Genomic DNA, 21,783 nt, shown 5'->3' on the forward strand with positions numbered 1-21,783 from the left:
TCCAGTGACCTTCGAACCCTCTTGCCGCCTAGTAGGGCATTATAAAACGGATTCTTCTCAATGTAAGAAAGCCGGTGGAAACTTGCACTAAATGTATTTTAAATGCAAAGGGTAACGATGGGTCCGGATAACTTGGCTATCCTCCAGCAGGCAAACCTCACAGGTTTTTTTTTTTTTTTTTGAAATCACGTGATAGGCTTACGTCTTCTAGCCAGGATTTTACTGGAGCCTCCGAGGCGGGACTCACCGTCATTTCCGGTCCCTAGAGCGTGACTTAGCGTCACTTCCTTAGCAATGCACTTTAACCCTTGCCATCCTCGTTTTCTATACTGTAGTTTATATAACCCTGTCTTTGTGAAAGAGAAAACAGCGCTTTTCGTAAATCGCGGAACCATTCACATCCAAGCGGTCCGCAAAGACTCGAGCCTGGGACACGCAGCGTGACTGGGGAGGGGAAGCGGGGTGGGGCTTGGGGTCACATGACTAGGGCTGACCCGCCTCCTGCGCTGAAGACTTCCCCTCTCTCAGTGACAGAGCCTCTGGGTCCCGTCTAGGTGCAGATTCTGCATTTCGAGCCCGGGCAGGTGAGGTGCGACAGGTAACTGGTGGCTGGTGGGGACGATTGACCGGGTGAGAGCAGATAGACTGTGTGAACCGCGACCTGCGGTGCTTTGGGCTCCCTTCCCGTTGTCCTCCTGCACGGGCGAGGAGCTCATCTCTAGATCTGCTGGACCCCTGGCCCCTCACCATCACCGTAGTCCATTGAGGAGGGAGCATGGTGCCCACCTTTCCCTGGGTTGAGAGCGAGTGCGGCCATTATGGTTCCTTTGGAGCCTTTGGAGCTGATTGAGGTGGTAGGATTGTGTTAGCCATTCCTTGGGGGTCTGCAACAACCGACGGGTCTCATTCCCCCAAAGCTCCTTCCTTGGCAAAGGCCTTGGCTCGGGTGAGCAGGACGTTAGGAAAACCCCTGGAGGCAGAGGCGTCTCCGGTGAGACAGGCTTGGGTGGGAATGTCACTGATATGGCCCTCACTGCAGAGTCACACTGAAGGGCTTCCCCACAAATGTGCGTTTTCGGTGATTCTAAGGGCTTTGTCGGACATCCTTGCAGGAGAGGATCAGTGAGTGATCGGATGAGACTGGGAGGGTAAGAACGGGCCTTCTACCTTTTTTCTTTGGAGAGAAGGTGGTTGTACTCTCTTCAGAACAGGGTGTTGGTAATGCGACAGTCTCAGTTGAATGGGAAGGCGATGAAAGATCGTGTTGCCTTGTTGGGCTGGAGACCCAGACTAGCTTATGAGAAAGTGACGAGGTTTTCCCCAAGGGGAAGTAATTCTTCAGAAGCTGATCAAGATGAAAACATAATTAATCCAAATTCATTTGCCTAATAATTTAAAGGCAAGAAGATTGAGTCTAGACATTACTGACTTAATGTTTTCTGCCTGTGGGTCATTCCTTTTTGACATTTCTTTTAAATCCTACCTTCTATTTGGTAGAGAATAATTACCCTTCTCTGTCAGTTTAAATTTGTAAAGCAATGCTTGTGTTCTTAATTTTTGCATTTGTTAAAGAAATTCAAGTGACCCTTCTCAGACTTGAGTGCATAATATTTTGTGAAAATACAGAAATGGTTTTGCCTAGGGTGGCCCAACCCTTTGTACTCCATTTTAAGTGCACTGTCTTAGCCAATGTTTAAACCTCAAACAATGCACTTTACGGAAGGAATGTTCTTCAGTTTGGGGCTAAACTCCTTTATTTGTGGTGCAAACTTAGAAAGTTCCTTGTTTTGAATCTGAAGGCCTTACAAAATCATAGCTTTGACTTTTATAACCCAATGGTACATTTTCTTATGTGAAATAAGATGTTTAGTTAAATTTTCATTCTATGCAATGTAATTGAGGAATCTATTTTTTAAAGTCTGCTGAGGGCATGGGGATATGGTTGTTACTTCCATGCATGCTTGAGGCACCGGGTCCAATCCTCATACTAGAAAGAAAAAAGAATAGGAAAAAGATGGAATGATATCCTACAGTGATTGGTGCTTTCTCCCCCTTCCAGATTTTCTTATTTTGTTAAAGAGAGCTAAAATCTAAAACCTAAAACTGATAACAATTTAACAAAATAGAAAGACTGGCCTATTTGATATTGCCTTAATGATTGTACATTGCCCAAATTACCATTATGTGCTTTCTATCCAGACTAGACAATAGGCATTGATGTTTATATAACAAGCATAAATATAGATTCTTAAATAGTTCATTCCCTTTCATTGCTGATCATTATTCTGTGGTATGGATGGCACCACAGTTGGTTGAACCATTCACTTGACATTTTTGTTTGTGTCAGCGTTCCTTCCTGTTGCTCTCCCCACTCCAAATCCCCTTTTTGAGGTAGGTTCTCACTGAACCTGGACCCACTGATTTGGGGAGCCTAGCTGGCCATTAAGCCCCAGGGATCCTCCTGTCGTTTGCCCCAGCACCGAGGTTAAAGGGATCATAGTACCACACTTGACTTTGACACTGCACCTGGGTAGCTGAACTCAGATTTTCATACTTGCAAAACATGTCCTTTCACGACTGAGTCATCTCCTCAGCCTGAAATATAATTGTATCCATTATTTTTCTCCAAAGTGAGGTTCACTGATCTCTAGAGGAGAGAGAGAGAGAGAAAAAATTGGCGCTGCTTTTATGCTCATGTGACATTCCACCAGATAGCCAGAATTCCTAAGTGTTTTAAAAGTCCAAACCAGTTCTGTGCAGGTGCACTACACTGGGCCTGAGGAAACCAGTTTGAAAGCACTGAGTACTTGTGGAGGAGAAGTTCGTAAGAAAGAGGCTGGATGAGTCTGCAGTTTTACTTCACAGTTAATTGCTCCAATTTTAGGGAACTCATGAAAGCAGTAACTTAGGCTTCTAATGATATCTGAAAGATTAGCAGCAGGTATTAGCGAGCAAACAGCTAAGAAGATTAAATATTAGAGAAGAATTTGACATTCTATACACACAGATGGTTTGAGTGCTGGAAGGCATTTCTGATACTATATTAGTTAATGAGATTTCTGTGTGGGTCGAGGTATGATGGCTCACTCCTTTAATCTCCACACTTTGAGTTGAAGGCCAGCCTGGTCTACAAAGTAGGTTCTAGACCAGCCTTGGCTACACAGTAAGACCTTGTTTCATAGGGGAGGGGGTGGGGAGGAAAAGACAGGGATGGAGGGGGAAAAGAGAATTTAAGGGTTGGGGCCCCAACACCCTTTATTTCGTACTCTGAGGTCTCCCTTAGTTCCACTGTCTTTACAGGGTATCATCACCAGTGAAAATGTATCCTTTCCTTTTGAGCCAAGGTAGCCAATCAGTCCTTTAGGCAACTACCCAATATTTTGTATTTCTTTGTTTTTACATGTAGGCTAATTTTGGTAGCTGGGGTATTCCTCAGTAAATCTCCCTGCAGTTAAAGAACCATCTGTCTCTATTGTGTCCTCTACACAAGGATGCTGAAATGGATGGAAGAGGCCCTGATCAAGTAAACAAAATGCTGAGGTCCCTGATGGGTTGTTTATTGAATAAGTGTTAAACGATTAACAAGGAAACTAACCACTTTAATTCCTACTAATTAAAGGCTGTGTACTGAGTATTAACTTTTTAGTCCAGGTTTTCAAATACTAACTAGAATAGGCATAAATCTTGTATGGACTTCATTCATACAGTGACCAGCTTGTTTCCACAGTGTTGTGTTTTCTGATAATGTTAAGGCCTATGGTTCAGCCCTAAAGTTAGAGGATCTTCATTCAACTTCTCCATCTTGGTCATACACCTTTTTAAGGGCAGCTGATGCTGGAAGCTTCAGGACTCCATACTGAGAAACTTTCCTCCCAAGGGTATTGTGAATTGAATGAGACAACCTATTTGAGAGACTATTTGAGAGTAGTTTCAAAGCTAGATGGCCGTGAGTGTAAATTAGTATATTCAAACTTTACCTGAATAGATTTCCCAATCACAGAGGCCTGGGATTAGGTTTTAGCCTTCCCTGTCATTAGCTGTCTGACCTTGGGCACTTGAAGTTTCTTTCTGTTTAAATCTAGCCCATAGGTGTTATTAAAGTAGATCATGAGTGCACAGTGTTTAGTACACACGTTTTAAGCTTTTTCTTTTTCAAAATGGAGGCCAAGGCTAGCCTTCATCATGGTCATCTTTCTACCTATCTCCTAAGTGCTGGAATTACGGTATATGCCACGCTACCAACAGAAATTCTTACTGATTGTACCGACATGCTTCAGTCATACACCCTGAGGAGAGATGGACAGTGTCCTACAAGAGTGACAAAAACAAAGCAAAGCGAAGCCTTTTTACACAAAAGGTTTCTGTTACAGTGAATGGACTACAATTCGAAATGAGTCTCTCATGAAAAGATAGAGCCAACAGAATGTTTCTGGGTGTGTTGTTTGAATCTGGCCATGCTGTACCTCACAATGCTTTCAAACCACCAGACTAAGGCTGGTCAGTCTGCCTCAGCCTCCCAAGTAGCTGGACTGTAGGCTCAAGTGCCACCATATCTGGCTCCCACAGACTCCAAACTTGCTTATGAGTAGGAGCTGACTGGCTTTTGTATATTAAATGTTTTTATATTAAATTTTTTTATATTAAGGTTTTTTGTTTTGTTTGTTTGTTTGTTTTGTTTTGTTTTTTCATGACAGGGTTTCTCTGTGTAGCCCTGGCTGTCTAGGAACTCACACTGTAGACCAGGCTGGCCTCGAACTCAGAAATCCACCTGCCCCTGTCTAATATTAAGTTTTCTTAGGAAACCATTTTTCACTCTTAAAGTTTTATCAATACAAGAAACAATATGGACATGAACTAGAGTAAGGATTTTTTTCCTTCTTTAGTGATTCACAAGGATTAGTGGTTTTGCAATGGGAAATATAAGTAAAATAAAGTAATAATTGAAATATAGCTTTTCAAGTTTATGTTTTTCCCTAATCATAACAAAAATACTGTAAGGAAGATAGTTTACTAAGAAATAATTGAATATTTGTATTAATGTCAGTTCACTATAAGAGTAACTGGGATATAGTATATATTTTCAATCATTTTTATGTGCATTGATAAATAATCTGTGTTCAGTAATGCATTTTATTTAATTTCTGAAGATTATTTAGATTTCATACTTTCCCTTTTTTATTGAATATATGTATGTATACAATGAATAAATATATGGAGTTATATCTTGAGAGTAGCAGATCTTTATTTTTATCTGTGCGTTAAAAGCTTGGTTGCTGTGGTGTTAGCCATTTACATTAACATTTAGCTATTAATGGTGTATTAAAGCTATTTTCAGATTTTCATTTTTGAGACAGGGTCTCAGTATTTAGCTATGGCTGTCCTAGAATTAGCTACACAGACCAGGCCTCAGGGGTCTACCTGCCTCTGCTGTATAATTAGAGTCACACACCACCACATATGACTTCTGGTCTCATTTTATATTGAGACAGGGTTCCACTAACTTGTCCAGACTGACCTTGAACATGGTCTTTACCTAGGGAACCTTGCGCTTGCTGGTTTCCTAACTCATCCTCCCAAGTAATGGTATCACTGGACTGTGTCACCAGGTCCAGCTAAAGTTAAGTCTGATCTAAATGTAACATTGAAAAAATTCTTTCATTTTAAAATTGTGTGAATACCTTATAAATGCTTTGGCTTACTCATATAATAGAGTAATTTATTTATTTGTATATGTACTCTTAGGCTTAAATACATAAGTGCTAAACTTTCTAAGAAATAGAAGACAAAGGCTGAGCGGTTGCTTAGCATGCCCAAGGCTCTGGCTTGTCCCCACACCACTTAAAGCATGTACAGGTGCTACATGCCTGCGACCTGGAAGTGGGAGCGAGATCCGAAATTCAAGGTCATTCCCTGCTGATGTCAGGGCCAACTTGGGATACATAAGAGCCTGTCTCAAATACATGTAATATATACATGTAAGTATGTGTGTATGTGAACGTAAAAGGAAATTCCCATCATGACAGAGTGAGCAAGTATGGTGGGAGACACATTTATGTGGTGGTAAAGCTGAATCAATTTGTCTACAACTTAAATATAAATGTTTACTTAAAATATTAGTCAAAATTTATTTATACATAGAACCTAAACCATGGAGGAATACCTCCAAATTAGGAAAGGGAAGGAAAGGGAAGGAAAAAGTAGGCTTTGAAACTACATAGAAATAATTTTGTGCCAGAAATGGAAACAAATGCTTAAAAGAAAACACTTGAAATACATCTAACAGGTGAAGAGTTAGTATTTGTAAGAAATCCTGTAAAGTAGAAGTCCACCAGTTAGACCACACATAGAGAAGGATGTCGTCAGAAGCTCACAGAAGAAGCCTGACATTCAACTTTTAGCTTAACAAATGGGAAAACTATAATGTTACTAGCAATTGTAAAGTAACATTTATTAAATGATAAGCCATGCTAGCAGGGATATGTGGGCGAAGATTCCCATGATTGAATAAATCCTGAGAGGATTTCCAATATGTTCCTTACGTGATCAAGGTAAAATATAGGGAAATAAATAAGATTCTGTTTTTATAAAGCTATATGTAAGACATGAGTTTTGTGTATCTTGTTAACACTGGAAAAGAGGAAAGAAATAGAAAAAGAGGGCAGGCAAAGAGGTAGAGAGTATTCACAATAAGACATGCATACATGCTTGCACATGTCTATATGTATGGTGAGTCACAGGAAAGGATGATACTCAGGTGTTTAGTGATTGCTTCAGAATCACTAAATGGCTAGATAAACATTCCATGTTATGTTGTTTCCATTTTACAATGAACACTTTCTGAAAGTAGTTAAAAAAAAAAAAAAAAGACAATTTACATTTTTAGAAAGAAACTGAAGGCCAGGTAGGCTAAAGAATAAACAAGATGAAAAATAATACTTGAAGTGACTAGACATGAAGATACTTGAAATATATTTTGTCTTGGGTATCAGAGAAGGAAGTAAATAAAGTATCCTGGTCACTCCACAAATTCTTAATTTTATTAGTGATAATCATGTGACACCTAATAAGAAGTCATGAAAATGTACCCCAAAAATGAAAAATATCAAATTATCTTATTCTTTTTGGTGTTGGTAATTTTTTTGTTTGTTGTTGTTTTTTGAGACAGGGTTTCTCTGTATAGCCCTGGCTGTCCTGGAACTCACTCTGTAGACCAGGCTGATCTCGAACTCAGAAATCCGCCTGCCTCTGTCTCTCAAGTGCTGGGATTACAGGAGTGTGCCACCACTGCCCGGTATTGGTGTTGGTATTTAATGCTACAAAATGTTTTTTGCCTTGGAAATGTAAAGCATATTATACAAGTGTAGTTTCTGTCATCTGACTTAATCATATGACATAATCATTGTAAGAAAAGTCCACTTGTGGTTCACCAGAACATATTATTAACTTTCTCTAAGAAAACTTCAAATAGAGCTGGAGAGAGGGTTCAACAGTTAAGAGCACTGACTACTGCTCTTCCAGACGTCCTGAGTTCAATTCCCAGCAACCACATGGTGGCTCACAGCCATCTTTAATGGGATCTGATGCCTGATCTGGTGTGTCTGAGGACAGCTACCATGTACTCACATATATGAAATAAATAAATTTAAAAAAGGAAAATTTCAAATAAAGCAAAGTTTAGGGTATTTGGTCAGAAACATATATCAGGGTTAGGAGTGTGTACTGCTTCTGTGCAGGGCCTGTGTTCTGTTTCTAGCACCTGTGTTGGGTGGCTTATGACTGACTACCTATAGCTCCAGGTCAGGGAATCTAACCCTAATCTAATCTTCTGGTCTTCATTGGCCCTGCCAAACATATGTGCATACTCCCACACAGGCACACAGACACATAATAAAAATGAAAAACTTAAATTTTTAAGAAGCAAAGTTTAAACTCTTTGTAATTAATTAATTCTTGATTATTTATCTTGAAATGGGATCTAGATGTATAACTAAAGCTCATCTCAAACATGAACCTCTATTGCATCAGCCTCCCAGTTGCTAGGCTTGCAGATGCATGCCACTGCACACATCTTGATTTCAGTGATTTTTCTGAGAATTAGAAGTTGATGCATTGCTCAAAACCATAATAGGAATGGCAGATGGTTTGGAGTTGAGCTTGTCACATACTTAAAATGCCAGTGTTTATGTCATGCTGCTACTTTTAATTTTTCCTCTTTATTACCATTTTGATTGTGTATTTGTATGTCTCTCTGTGTATATATGTATGTTTGGTCCATATTATAAACTGTACAAAAATCTGCAATACTTTTATTAAGTGGGTAATACATGTATATGCATGGTAAAAATTACATACTCAGACATTCCTCTTGCCTGTTCCTAGGCCCACCCCATGTATTTGTCCATAAATGGTTTTACATTTGAATAGTATTCTGAGCCTCCCTCTTTCCCTTAACGGGCTTGTCCTCAAGACATTCCACACTGATACAGTTAAAGCTTCCTCTCAAGGGCTAGTTGAGCATTTAATTACACTGATGAATCATCACTGTCATGTGGACATTGCTGGGAGCTTTCCTCTTGATCCAGACCCTTCTTTTGATCCTTGTGCCACCACAGTGAGTGGCAAGGCCTTTTCCTAACACTTTGGTTATAATTACTCATGGACGCCTCACAGCACCCTTCCAAGAAGATGCTTATTTTTATCCCCATTCATCAAATGAGGAAAATGATGCATGTGATGGTTAAATGTTCATTAATATAGCTAACAACTTTCAAGCAGTAGAACTCAGGGTTTGAACTCAGGGAGTAATATTACTGTTTTAATGCCCTTAAGCATGCAACTTCTGTGACAAATTAATTAGCCTTTATATTGTTGATTCGCCAGGTTACCAGGCTTACAAGACCTTAGTCATTTCACCCCTCCTAGTCTCCATATTAAGGGATATTCCAATCTTTGCATAAGAAAGTGCTATAATGAATATTAATAAAATATTTTGTGAGCTGGGTGGTGGCGCATGCTTGTAATCCCAGCACTTGGGAGGCAGAGGCAGGTGGATTTCTAAGTTCAAGGTCAGCCTGGTCTACAGAGTGAGTTCCAGGACAACTAGGGCTACACAGAGAAACCCTGTCTCGAAAAACCAAAAAAAAAAAAAAAATTGTACACATAGAGTAAATTCCCAGGAATGGATTAGCTGCATGAAAAAAGAATGACATTTTTAATTTTTGGTAGATATCACCATGTTGCTCTTCAATTTAGCAATGCACAGAGGTTCCTTTGTCCTTAGTAATTTACTTGAATCTGCCATTTAGGTTTACTGTTTAAAAGACTGAATAGTTGGACGACTTTGACTTTTCCTGAATTGTGTGTGATCTACCATTTGTGATAGCAAACATTTATTCATACAGAATCAATATAATTTGAGAATAAGGCAGGTTTATCACTTTTATTCTAGTTCCAACTTAAAATGTTACTTGTCTGATTCATATTGGAGTTTCATTTTTTGAAATTGGAATTTATATTACCCAAAGAGTAAAAAATAATTCTTAGTAAACAACTATGAAAGATTGTCCACTGATTTTTGTATCAGAAGAATTATGAGAGGTATTTCAGTTACATGCAGACAACAACTGAGCATGATAGTATGAGTTTTCAGCAGCCTTTGGACCCCAGCTTTAGATAATACAATGAGCTAGTGAGAGACTTCATTCACATTAATACAAATCCCATAAGTTATTTGAAATATAACACATTGTAGAGGCAGGTGATGTGATCCAAAGCAGAAGCTTAAATCTGCTCAGGTCTCAGGCAGGATACCTACGGGCTTGAATTGAAAGTACATTTACAGAACCTGCTATTGTTCATTGATATGTGTTTGTGTTTGTTTTAAACATGAGCTCATCCTTCCCAGGACATTGTACTGGGAAGATGAACAGTTGAGGAAACAGCCAAAAATAGAGATAATTAGGCTGTGGGTAAAACTTACAATTAATACTGCTTTAAGTATAAGAGCAGACAAAACAAGACAGTACTGCCGTTCACAACTACTAACCTATACCAAGCTCATAACCAACGTGTTAGATCATAGCCTGGGTTAGAAGACAAAATCTTATGCCTGAGAGTACAGTAGGAGCTTCCTGAGTCCTCATCCAAGATATTTTTATTATTGTAGTTTTTCCAAATAGGTGCTTCTCTGTGTAGCCCTGGCTGTCCTAGAATTTTTTCTATCGACCAGGCTGGCTTCGAACTCACAGAGACCCACCTGCCTCTGGCTGACTTCTTACCAGCATTATATGCCAAATTCTTTTCTCTAACCCTTACTAATACTACCTTAAAATTTTAGCCATTCTAATGAGCATCCTTTCCTGGTTTTTTTCTATCACTTTTCCTAGTGATCAGTGATAGAAAGCATCTTTTAAAGTAGTTGTTTGTCATACATGTTTGCATGTGTGTGTATTAATATGTTTAAGTCTTTTGCCTGTTTTAATTGGAATGCCTTTTGCATTACATTGTTAGATTATGTCTGCATGTGTATGCCCCAGTATGTGTCTAAAGGCTTAGGACTACGTTGGAGAGCAGTTCTCCCTTCCTTCACGTGTGTCCCAGGGATTGGTCTCAGGTCAGCAGACTTGGTGGCAAGGGCCTTTATCTGCCTGCCATGCTGTCTCCCCAGCCTGCATTATCTTCTTGTTCATGAGTACTAAGAGTCACTTTTCTAAGTGTGTGCTTTTGAGTAGGTGAGGAAGAGGGAAGGATCTGGGAGGAGCTGGGGAAGGGGGAACTGCAATCAGAATATAGTGAATGATGAAAATCTGTCTTAATAAAATAAATAATAAAGAAAAATTGGAAAGTAAGTTTGTGAAGAAAAACCATTGCTTTTCTGAAACTATATTAAGATTTTATTACAGCTCTCCGGCTCTTGCTCTTCCCTTCTTGCGCCCTGTCCCCTCGCCCCCCCCCTCCATTCCCTTCCCCCCTCTCTCCATGTGTTCATGGCCGGCCTCCTCCCCTCCCCTCCCCTCCCCTCTCCTCCCCTCTCCTCCCCTCCCCTCCCCTCCCCTCCCCTCCCCTCCCCTCTCCTCTCCTGTCCTCTCCTCTCCTCTCCTCTCCTCTTTTTTCCCTTTCCCTCTCCCTCTCCCTCTCTGCCTTTCTCTACCTCTACTACCCTCTTAACTCCCCTCCCCATGTCCTGAATAAACTCTATTCTATACTATAAAAAAAGATATAATTACATTTCTGCTCTATAAACATTTCCTCACAGTTGGTAACTTCTGTTATTCTAACAATATTTTTTTAAGAAGTAAAGTATTTTACTCTTCTAAAGTCCCAATTTGTCAGTTTGCTATTTGTTATATAAATTTATCTAATTCAGGTTCTCAAGGAACATTCTATAGTTACAGGATTGACTTTTAGGCTTACCATACATTTTCAGTTGATTTTTTATATAGTGCTGGTATGGATTGAAGTATTTTGGTTTTGTTTTCTGTGTGTGCACATCTGTTTTACTGTAACTTGTTGAAGACAGGAGCTTTCTACTAAATTTACATTTTTGTCAAAAGTCACTTGTTCGTTTTTCTAAGTATACATTTTGTACTTTTTGAGTTGAGTGCACATTTTTAAATAATACTAACCTAAATAATAGACTTTTGACTCTACACTTACTATAGAGTTATTTGTGTTCTAGCTAATATTTTAAACTGCTAGAATTATTAACAAAAATATAATATTTAAATTTTAATAAGTTAATATATTTAATAAATGTATTAACTTTCCTAATATTTTAGGTTGCTTAATAATACCTTTTATTTCAGAAGTTCATTCTGTAATAATATTTGGCTTCAGTTTGTCTCAGGGAAGTGCTGATTATAAAAATCTTGGTCATTGGGCATTAGGCCAAGTTGTATTCAGTGCATTTTTAACGGCTATCCCTTTTCACTCAGTGAATAGGAGTTCCTGTTTTACTCCTGCCTCAGCCAAGACTGTAACTTAGTAATGTGTGGTGTTTGTGTCCTGTGTAGGCAGCTGGACTGCTTTATGGCCATGCAGGTGCCTTCCTGTTTAGCTGGCAGGTACAGTCCAGCAGTCAAGACAGCACTGACTGAACAGCTTGGTCTTTGGTTTTGGTTTCTTTGTAATTCATTCACGTATTTATTTTTTGGTTTTTCCAGACAGGGTTTCTCTGTGTAACATTGGCTGTCCTAGAACTCACTCTGCAGACTCACAGAGCTCCGCCTGCCTCTGCCTCCCAAGTGCTGGGATTAAAGGCGTGCACCACCACCTCCAGCTCTTTAAAAAAAAATTTTAAGATTACTTTGTGTGCATGTGTGTGTGTGTGGTATGGATGGTGGGTGCTCGAGTGCCCTGGCGAGCATGTGGGGGTTAGTGGACAAGTCCTGGGAGTCAGTTTTCCCCTTCCTCCATGTCAGTGCCCGGGATTGCATGCAGGTGTGGGAGGCAGAAGCGTTCACCCTCTGAGCCATCTCTCTGCTCTGCTTGTTAGTTTCTTCACGGGGTCTCATTACATAGCCCACATGGCTCCCCCTGCCTCGCTTTCCTAACTCAAGAATTAGAGACAGAGCTGCTGCACCTTGATTTCTGATTGCAGTAATAGCTAATTAAGTACCGCACAATAGCAATTTTGAAGGCCAAGCACATTCTAAGTTAATTCCTTGGCAAATCACACCATTTAAAACCTCTATGAATGACCAAGCTTTTCTTGACCCACTGTCAACTTAATAAATAAACTGTAGCTGTTACTAATTGAAATATACTTGGGCAGACCATTAGAGATGAGGATTTCTTGCCCACTGAATTGAAAACTCTGTGGACTTTTTAACTGTTGACCTGACACAACCCAGAGTCACCTGGAAAACGCTCCTTCCTAATAAGGAGATAGTTATCCAGATCAGGTTGGCAGTAGGCCTGACTGGTGGATCGTCTTGATTGTTGATTAAAAGTAGACAGTTGTGGGCTGCACCATTGCCTGAGACGGGGCTCTGAACTGTAAGACAAGACAGAGCGACAAACATACAGGGAAGCCAGCCTCGTGTGCCTCTCAGCCCCTTGTTGAAGGTGAATGTCGTTGGACTAATTGCTTGAGTTTTTGCCTAGATGTCTCCTCAATGATGACTGAATGGTAGGATGGAACTGTAGGCCAAATAAGCCCTTTCCTCCCCTCAGTTGCCTTTGGTTGGGACGTTCTGTCACAGAACGAAATGAAATCTCTTTAAGGGCTTAGCAGCGTATTACTGAATTGCTTTCCATGTTTCTTCGTAATAAATTCCAATTGCTTCTTTTTAATGACTATTTACTCATTCTTTTGACCATTAATTCAGAACCTCATTCTTTTACTTCCTAAGGGAGCTCTTCAAGTGATTTGCTGCATTAAATCTCCATTGTTGTAAAATATTACATAATACTTTTTAAGTCCATGTGGCTATATGCAGGTCTTTTGCAATAAGCAGAAAGAAAAGGAATTTATGACCATTTTAAGAATTGCTATTAAAAACAATAGTAGGCAAGGCTAACTAAGTTTGAGCCTATTTAACTGATAAAATTTAAAGTCTGTTCCCAGCTTAAGTCTTAATTACTTATTTTTCAGAAATGCTTGTGTTTTGTTTGATACAGGGCTGAAGTAGGAGTGTGAGTGAGGTGTGTGTGTAGGTGTGTCATCATTTCCCTGATTCCATTAGACCAGCCTTGCCTCCTGTAATCTTGCCATGCATCTCCTCTTTGTCTCCTAGCTTTATCTGCACATTTCCTTAGAATGTGAAATACTTTTCCTAAACTATTTCACTAACGGCATTAAGTTTACCTTCTGATGTATTCATTCTTTTTTAATGATACTATGGGATGTGTATAAATAAAATATTTATTACTGAGATTCTCCTTTTTTATTGCTGTCTTGGCCAATTAAGTGGATCAGTAAAGGAACCAGGATCCAGAACTTTTTGTCCTTCTATGTTGTCATCTGTAGCAAGATAGCACACCTCCCCAAACAAATTAGGTCTGTTCTACTCCATCCCAGGCTATTGCTAAGCTCAGCCTCCCATGCAGATGACCAGCTGCCAAGGGAGGGTGGTATTTATCATGGGCCATATTTTCTGAAACAGAAGAGAAGTGACTCAGAAACTCCTAAAGATTTTCCTTGCCTTCTATTGGTCAGACTATTTCCAAACAGGCTAGTTCCAAGCAAGCATCGCTAACGGAACTGAAATTATCATGATAGACTTCCCAAATTTTGAACAAAGTTAGGGTTTTACTGGCAAGAAAAGCAGAGGGGTCTGGGTATTCATAGTGAAATAAATCTGTGATGTACTATTTCTTATAGAGCTGCTAGGTCGATAAAGAGATGAACAAGAAAGTCCTTCACAGAGTGACTGGCTCGCAGTAGTGTTTTGCATTACAAATAACCAAAGTGAAGCTTTTAACTGGAATTTTGAGCAAGCATAAAAATCATAAGCAGGTTTAGGTTTTTTTTTTTCAGTGCAGGAAAATAGCAGATGAAAATCCATTGTAGATGAGGCTCTGTGACTCGTGCCTATAACCCCAATATCAGGAGGCTGAGGCAGTGGGATTAGGAGTTTAAACCAGTCTGGGCTGCTGGCACAAGTCCCTCTCTTTAAAGTAAATCAAATAAATGAGAAATGGAGCAATGGAAACCTACCTACCAGTCCTGGTTTGGTGGTTACATCCAGCATACATTTAGTGACATGTCACAGGGTATGTATGCCTTTTAATACATACAATTTATATAATAGTGATAAACTGTTGAAGAACTGCTAGTTAGTTTAAAAACAAACTAACAACCCCCTTATGCTTTCCAAAGCTAGTCTTTTAATGAGTGTGTTTTTTCTCAGATGTTACATTAAATAACATCAAGTGTCTGAGAAGTGGATCAGATCGTATGAGAATTGCCTTGGAAGCCTAGTGTTGGCTGCCGCGTCCCCTTCTCGTTTCCAGCCTAAACTCTGGTAGTAAAAGGAATTGTTTTTAGAATAAAAGACATTGCTAGGTATAGCACACTGACCAGTAGCAATTTGGACTCTGTTATAAAATAGTGGGACAGCTGGCCTCTGGTGGTGCCGCTGCAGTGCTCCCGCGGTGCTCGTGGGTAGAGTCTGATGACTCACTAGTCAGATGGCTGCCTTTGCTGCCTTCTGGATTTTTCCTTCTCTACAGCACAGGGGTTTTTTGTTGTTGTTGTTGTTTGTTTGTTTTTTGGTTTTCATTTTTCACAGACATGGAGGGGGCTATAATTTATAATTAAGGGAATCTTAGTTGTAAATTGTATTTGCATTTTGTCCATAAGAACAGTAGGAGTCCAGTAGCTAAGGATAAAGCTTAATGTAAGCTGGGCGGTGGTGGCGCACGCCTTTCATCTCAGCACTCTGGGAGGCAGAGGCAGGACTTGGGAAACAGAGGCAGGTGGATTTCTGAGTTCGAGGCCAGCCTGGTCTACAGAGTGAGTTCCAGGACATCCAGGGCTACACAGAGAAACCCTGTCTCGAAAAAACAAAACAGAAAAGCTTAATGTAATCATCGAGTTGGGGTTTTGTGGATTGTGGCTGTGTATGCCACATTTTCTTCATGATTCTGGGTTGTAGTGCTGGAGTTCTAACCCAGGGAGTCCACCCTGTGTAGCCAGTGCTTTATCACTGAGTTACATCCCTGGCCCCGGCATTCCTTGGTTTCTTTTGTGTCCCCCTGAGAACAGCAGGGACAATGGTAAGGAAGGAGTTTCATGCAACATTAAATCATGCTATACTTGGATCCTCTACTGTGAAGACTTTGAATATAATTAACTCTTAATTTATGATGACTTAATTTTCCCATTGAAACTGCTTTCGAAAGTTTTTAATATTTTAAAATTACTTATTTTTAGTTATATTGACCTTAAAATGTTTGTATTTTTTTGTGTATGGATATTTGTTTGCTTGTATGTATGTGTACTACATGCATGTCTGGTGCCCTCAGACACCATGCCTGGTGTCACAGGAGAGCATTGGATTCCCCGGAATTGATGTTGGAGGGGGTGTGAGCCAGCACGTGGGTGCTGGAAACTGAACACGGGTTCTCTGTGAGAGCAACAGGTATTCTGAAACACTGAACCATCTCTTCAGCACCTGTGGTGTACTTTTAGAGAGTGGAATTGTCTCCAACATTTTCCCTCCTCCCAAGAAGAAAAGGAAAAAAAAATACTCTTGATTTACTGGTTTAAGAGTGTTTGCCAGATGAAAGCATTGGTGTGTGTGGTCGTCTGGAGGTAAACTTGTGGTGTTATCGCTTAGGCATCTGATTCTCTTAGTGTCTTGCTGTTATTTATTGCTTCTAATGTCTAACGTGTGCCTCAAATGTTTTTAAAACGTTTAATAAAAGAATAGGTTGTAGTGACATTTTTAAGAATTCTAGAATTTGGGTTCCTTTAAACACAGACGTATTACAAGAGTGTACTTTCATTTTAATCCCAGGTATAGGGATGTGGGGCTGCTTCAGACTGTCTGCGGAAGCTGACTGTGATTTGCCTTGAGTTCCAGCAGAAGCCTAGTTTTGCCAGCTGCAGATAATATCTGCGATTGTGTGATGTTTGGAATTGTAAGAACTTTTCAGAAGATACATAAATGTGAGGGTCTCCTGAGAGGCAGGGTGGGTGGCTGGTGGTCACTTGAGGAGGTTGTTTACAGTTTGTTAGTAGCTAGGGTCAAAGAAGAAACCAAAAGACAGAAATTAGATCCAGGGTTCTTCCTAAGTCCCCTCTCCTCTGTTCTTGTTTCTTCCTACCTAGTGTTAGGAGGTGAAACTGGGGGGATAAAGGATAGGAGAAAGAACCCCAAAAGTTATCAAAGAGCAGCTATAATAGGTCACCAAAGTCCCCACAGTGGCTGTACTTCTCCAGACACTGATAAATCCACGAATCCATGTAATTCCCTCCCAATAATCATTGTCTATATATTGGGAGGACTATAAATACTTATTTTAAAAATTACAAAAGATACTGCTTGGCTTCCCGAAGCCTTTGGACAGCCTTTAGATGGCTCAGGAGAGTGGAACCGTCTCTGGGAAAACATTACAGTCTTCCTTGCTCACCTCTCTAGTCGTCACTTTACCTCCTGTTAGCTGCCCTCCCGTTACCTTCACCATGCATTAAGGTAGTCAGCTTGTGCGGCTTCTGACATACATGCAGCTCCTATATTATCTGGCTGGTTAAAGGGAAGACTGAGTATTCCACCATATTTTCTACTTGAAATACAGCACTTACCGATCTTTGAGAGGACAACCTAGGACAACAGCGCTAGGAGGACCTGACCTCACACCCCACCCCAGCCCTTCCCTGCCTTCCCAGGTACCTGTATACACACACTCACACACACACACACACACCATTAAAAATAATAAAAATCTTTTTTTTTAAAAGCAGTAGCAGCTGTTACTGTTACATTAGACATACTTTTTAGAAATCGGGCACTCTTGGCTTGGATTAATTAAATTACTCTCCATATCCCTTTTCTGTCAGGCAGACCAGTGATATGTCTGTCTTAGCACAGCTCTATTGGACTCTACAGGTGAAATAGACTAATCAAAGGGATTTCATTTGTCCAGTGCTATAATTTACAGATTTAAACTCAGTCTTTCTGACTCAAAGCCTTGGTCTCTGTCTTCTAAAATAAAGAAGCAATGTTCCTTTGTATTTATACAATATTTGAAACCTTTATTTCTGTTGCTCCATTTTTTAAAGCAGTCAACATAAGTATGATTAAATACTTTCTGAAAGGATAGTCCAAGGAGTGAGGGACCATAACGACAGCCTTTGAGCAAGGAACAACAGAAGGCACTCAGGAGGACAGACAGGAAATCGCATGCACGCATCGTGCCAGGAGGCGCTCCTGGAAGTAAATGGTATTTTCAAGATTGCAGCACTGCTCAGGTAGCATTGCTAAGGGAGGTCTGTGAGCATTTCACAGGAACAGTTGGCCAAACTGTAATTAAACCACAGTTCTTGGATAGGTGGTGGCGTGACTCTTGTTTTTCAGTTAATGGTAAGAGATTTTGATTTGTCTAAGTTTCCCTGCAGCATATCATTAGAGGAACCTGAATGTGACCCCAAGTCAGCTGACTCCAGCACTCATGCCGTTTCCGCTTTCCTGGGCAGATGATCATGTGTCACAGATACTATACAGGGAAGAACTTAGTCTGAGTGATGACCTCAGTACCCTGTTTACTTCTGTGAAGGGGTGTGTGTGTCTGTGTGTGTGTGTGTGTGTGTGTGTGTGTAGTACCTCACAGAGGTCAGAAAAGACACTGGATTCCATGGAACTGGATTGTAAACAGTTGTGAGCTACCATGTGAGTGTTAGGAATGGAACTGGGCTGCACTGTAAGAGCAGTAAATTCTAACCACTGAGCTATCTCTCCACCCCTGAGAATTTTTTTACATGTGTATTTGTACGTGTGTTGGGTACCTGTGGAGGCCAGAAGAAGATATCAAATACTCTTGTTTTTTTCATTATCTGATGGTTCCTAGGAATCTTGTTCTCAGAGATGGGAAGGTAGTTCCATTGGTAAAATGTTTATGGTTCAAGGATGAGGACTTGTTCAGGTCTCAGCGCCCGCCTGTGCGGTGGCGTGTGCTTATGGAGGCTGAGACGGGTGGATACCTGTGACTCAATGGCTAGCAAATCTGCAAGGCCGGGGCCTCGGTGAAAGGCCTTTCTCAAAGAAGCAAGGTGGGCAGCTCCTGAAAAACAACACTCAAGACTCACCAGTGTCCACACAGGGCTTTTTGATACTTTGGCTAAAGGACTACAAGTTGTGTATATGTGGTGTGTGGTCCTCTGGCATCGCTACAATTACTGGAAATCACCCCAGTGTTGTCGAAAGCAAAGCTCAGAAGTTGGCTTTCTTATCTGTGGTCTTTTTATCTGGACTCAAGTGTCCTCAAAACTTGCTTTCCAACAACTTTTTTGTACATATGCTTTATCCATATTGATCTTTTACCCACAGTCTCTACAGTAGAGTCAGTTTCAGTTTCTCTTTTGTTCCCAATACAGTGTTTATACCTTAATTGAACACTTAAATCATTTTTCTCTGTAGTCGATTTGGGTAAATCAGAAAAAGCTCCTTGAAAATAGTCACATGCTTAGTTGTAGCTTTTAGTCTCTCGCTTTAACACAGGGCCTTTCCCTTGGGAGGAGCAGACAAACATTCATATATGGAAGTCCATGGGCACTCAAGCCTTCGCTAGTGATGGCTTTCTCTAGTGATGGCCCTTTCAGTCTCTCAGCCTATGTGCAGTCTTTCCTGGATTTAATGTGCTCGAGCAACAGCACAGCGTCCGTCCTTCCTTCCTTTTGTCCACACAGCGCCATGTCACCTATCTTTGCACGCTCGGTCCCTGTTGTTGCTTTTAGACCAGCCGGCCGTATTTTATTTCCATTCTCCTGTTCTTGACCCATCTGGGTTGCCTTTGCCACTTACCCTTTCCTTGTTTATTCAAATACCAGTGACCTGCAAGATAGCTTCATTAAACATTGTAGTCTGTGAAAGTTTACTAAATGTATGTGATTTGGTATTTTATTCTGACCACTGTAAGACTAATTTTGTGGAATCCATCACCAATTTTCCTTTTTGGTAGTGTTGGTGTGTGTGTTTGTTGTTGTTTTTGGTTTTGTGGTTTTAGCCAGGCTCTCTCTCTGTCTGGAGCTTATTTTGTAGCCCAGGCTGGCTTTAGACATCGTGACAGACTCCTGAGTCTGCTTCCCACGTGCTGGGGACACAGTGTGAGTCACCAGGCCCCGCTTCTGTTTTCTCTTTGGATATGGGGAGTTGTCTGTTGGAGTCTTCAGATTGTACTTCTCTGAAGTAGATGAACTAAATTTTCTTTTTTCAAAGGCCTATCTTTATTTTATGTGTATGAGTATTTGCTTGCATGTATGTCATCACGTGTATAACTGGTACCTGAGGAATCCAGAAGCGCATGTAAACGCCCTAGAACCGGAGTTCCGAACAGCTGTGAGCTACCATGTGGGCTCTGGGAATTGAACCTGGGTCTCCTGCAAGAGCAAGTGCTTTTACCACTCAGATCTCTTTCGAGCTCCTCAGTTTCTTAACTGGTTCTGGTCTACTACAAGAAGAAAAGGAAACTGCCCCGAGACAAATGTTAAAGATAGATTTTAATATAAAATACATAGTTTGTTTCCTTAGAGAAAGTGCTATGATTAAGAAACTAAATCAAATAAGGTAGGAGCTAGAGAGTTGGCTCGTGGTTATAAGCACTTGGTCTTTCAGAAGAGCCAGGTTTGGTTCCTAGCACCTACACAGTGGCCCACAGCTGTCTGTAACTTAAGTTTCAGGGGATCCAGTACCCTTTCTGGCGTCTGGGGGCACCAGTTGTTTGTGTAGTATACACACAAAAATTAAGACAAACACAACATTAAAAAATGATGAAGCATTGGAGAACTAAAGGCAAGGGCAGTATATTTAAATAAGTGCTTACAGTGCCTCATGAAGAAGGTGACATTTGAACAGAATCCTAAAGGAGGTACCGGGCTGGATAGCCTAGCAAAAAAGTTCTCAGCCAAAGGCATCTGAGCTCTGAGGCTTTATGAATGATTCAGAGTAATTGGAGAGGAAATCTTGGATGAGTATATGAATAGTAAAGGGATAGATATGTCATTAGGAAATATTAGTATTTTCTATGGAATATGAAATGTAAACACGCAATTTAGTTATTATAGCATACACCTGTTGCTTATTTAAGAATGAGGTACTTTCAACTAAATGTTAAGAATTTTATGTTAAGCTGGGTGGTGGTGGTGGCGGTGGTGGTGCACACCTTTAATCCCAGCAGCCTTGGGAGGCAGAGGCAGCAGCCAGATCCCTGAGTTTGAGGACAGGTGGGTTTATAGAGCTTGTTCCAGGACAGCCAGTGCTACAGAGAAGAACCTTGTCTTGAAATAAATGCCCCCTCCCTGTGTGTGTGTGTGTGTTTGTAATATTGCATTTTATTCTGAAATGATTATATGAATTGAGAATATACCATCTATGCTAATTCTTTTGTTTTAAAGTTTGTAATTACAGTTTACTTTTTTCTTTTGCCTTAGGTAAATTTAACACAATGGATTTCTCCAAGCTACCCAAAATCCGCGATGAAGATAAAGAAAGCACATTTGGTTATGTGCACGGTGTCTCGGGGCCTGGTAAGTACTGTGTAGCAGCTGGGAGAAGGATGTCTCACTGATGAGCGTCTTTTCAAGGTGCTATGAGGAGAAGCACGGGTCCTGCTGGCCCACGTAAATAAATGGCTTGGTTTTTAAGAGCTCATAGTGACTATGAGAGTAAAATGATATATGGCCACCGAAATGGTTCATTTGATGGTTTGTCATTGATAAGCTACTTTGTGATACCATGCTTGTCAGATAAATAAAGCTTAATTTTTTTTTGTTAAATTTGAAATATAAAAGCTTTAAGGTTTATAGCTTTTAGTGTGCAGTGCCATATGTATAATAAGTTTTCAGTTATTCTCTACTGATTTGATTTGAACTTAAATAATGATCTTCAGAACCTTCTTGGTCATGTTAATGTCTCCTGTGATCATACATCTGTCTGAATAATTTCCCAAGTATCTCACAGCTGACTGCCTGAGAGAAGCCTGATGCCCTGACTAGAAAGTAGTTTTGCATTTTATGTCCATTTTTGCCAAACCTTGGAACGATGCTTTTAAAATAAACATCTCATTTCAGTATTTATTGTTTTGCTGAATATCCCACTAACAAATATGAATGACAGTAGCCTA

General features: G+C 40.3%; 1 protein-coding gene across 4 annotated transcripts in view; it reads left to right on the plus strand.

The window, feature by feature from the left end:
• The first annotated feature begins 41 nt into the window (after positions 1-41).
• The window catches only part of Atp6v1a (ATPase H+ transporting V1 subunit A), a 51,802-nt gene continuing 30,060 nt past the window's right edge, over positions 42-21,783 (plus strand). Inside the window, exons 1-2 of one of the 4 annotated variants that reach the window (XM_052159164.1) lie at positions 42-62; positions 21,092-21,187. In XM_052159164.1, coding sequence (XP_052015124.1) covers positions 21,106-21,187 — 82 coding nt within the window. In that variant the 5' untranslated portion in view covers positions 42-62; positions 21,092-21,105. Of the gene's footprint in view, positions 63-475; positions 599-21,091; positions 21,188-21,783 lie in introns of those variants that run through there. The other 3 variants (XM_052159161.1, XM_052159162.1, XM_052159163.1) reach the window with 3 other exon arrangements.

Source organism: Apodemus sylvaticus, chromosome 15, assembly GCF_947179515.1.
Source record: "Apodemus sylvaticus chromosome 15, mApoSyl1.1, whole genome shotgun sequence".
In the NCBI taxonomy this organism is placed as follows: domain Eukaryota; kingdom Metazoa; phylum Chordata; class Mammalia; order Rodentia; family Muridae; genus Apodemus; species Apodemus sylvaticus.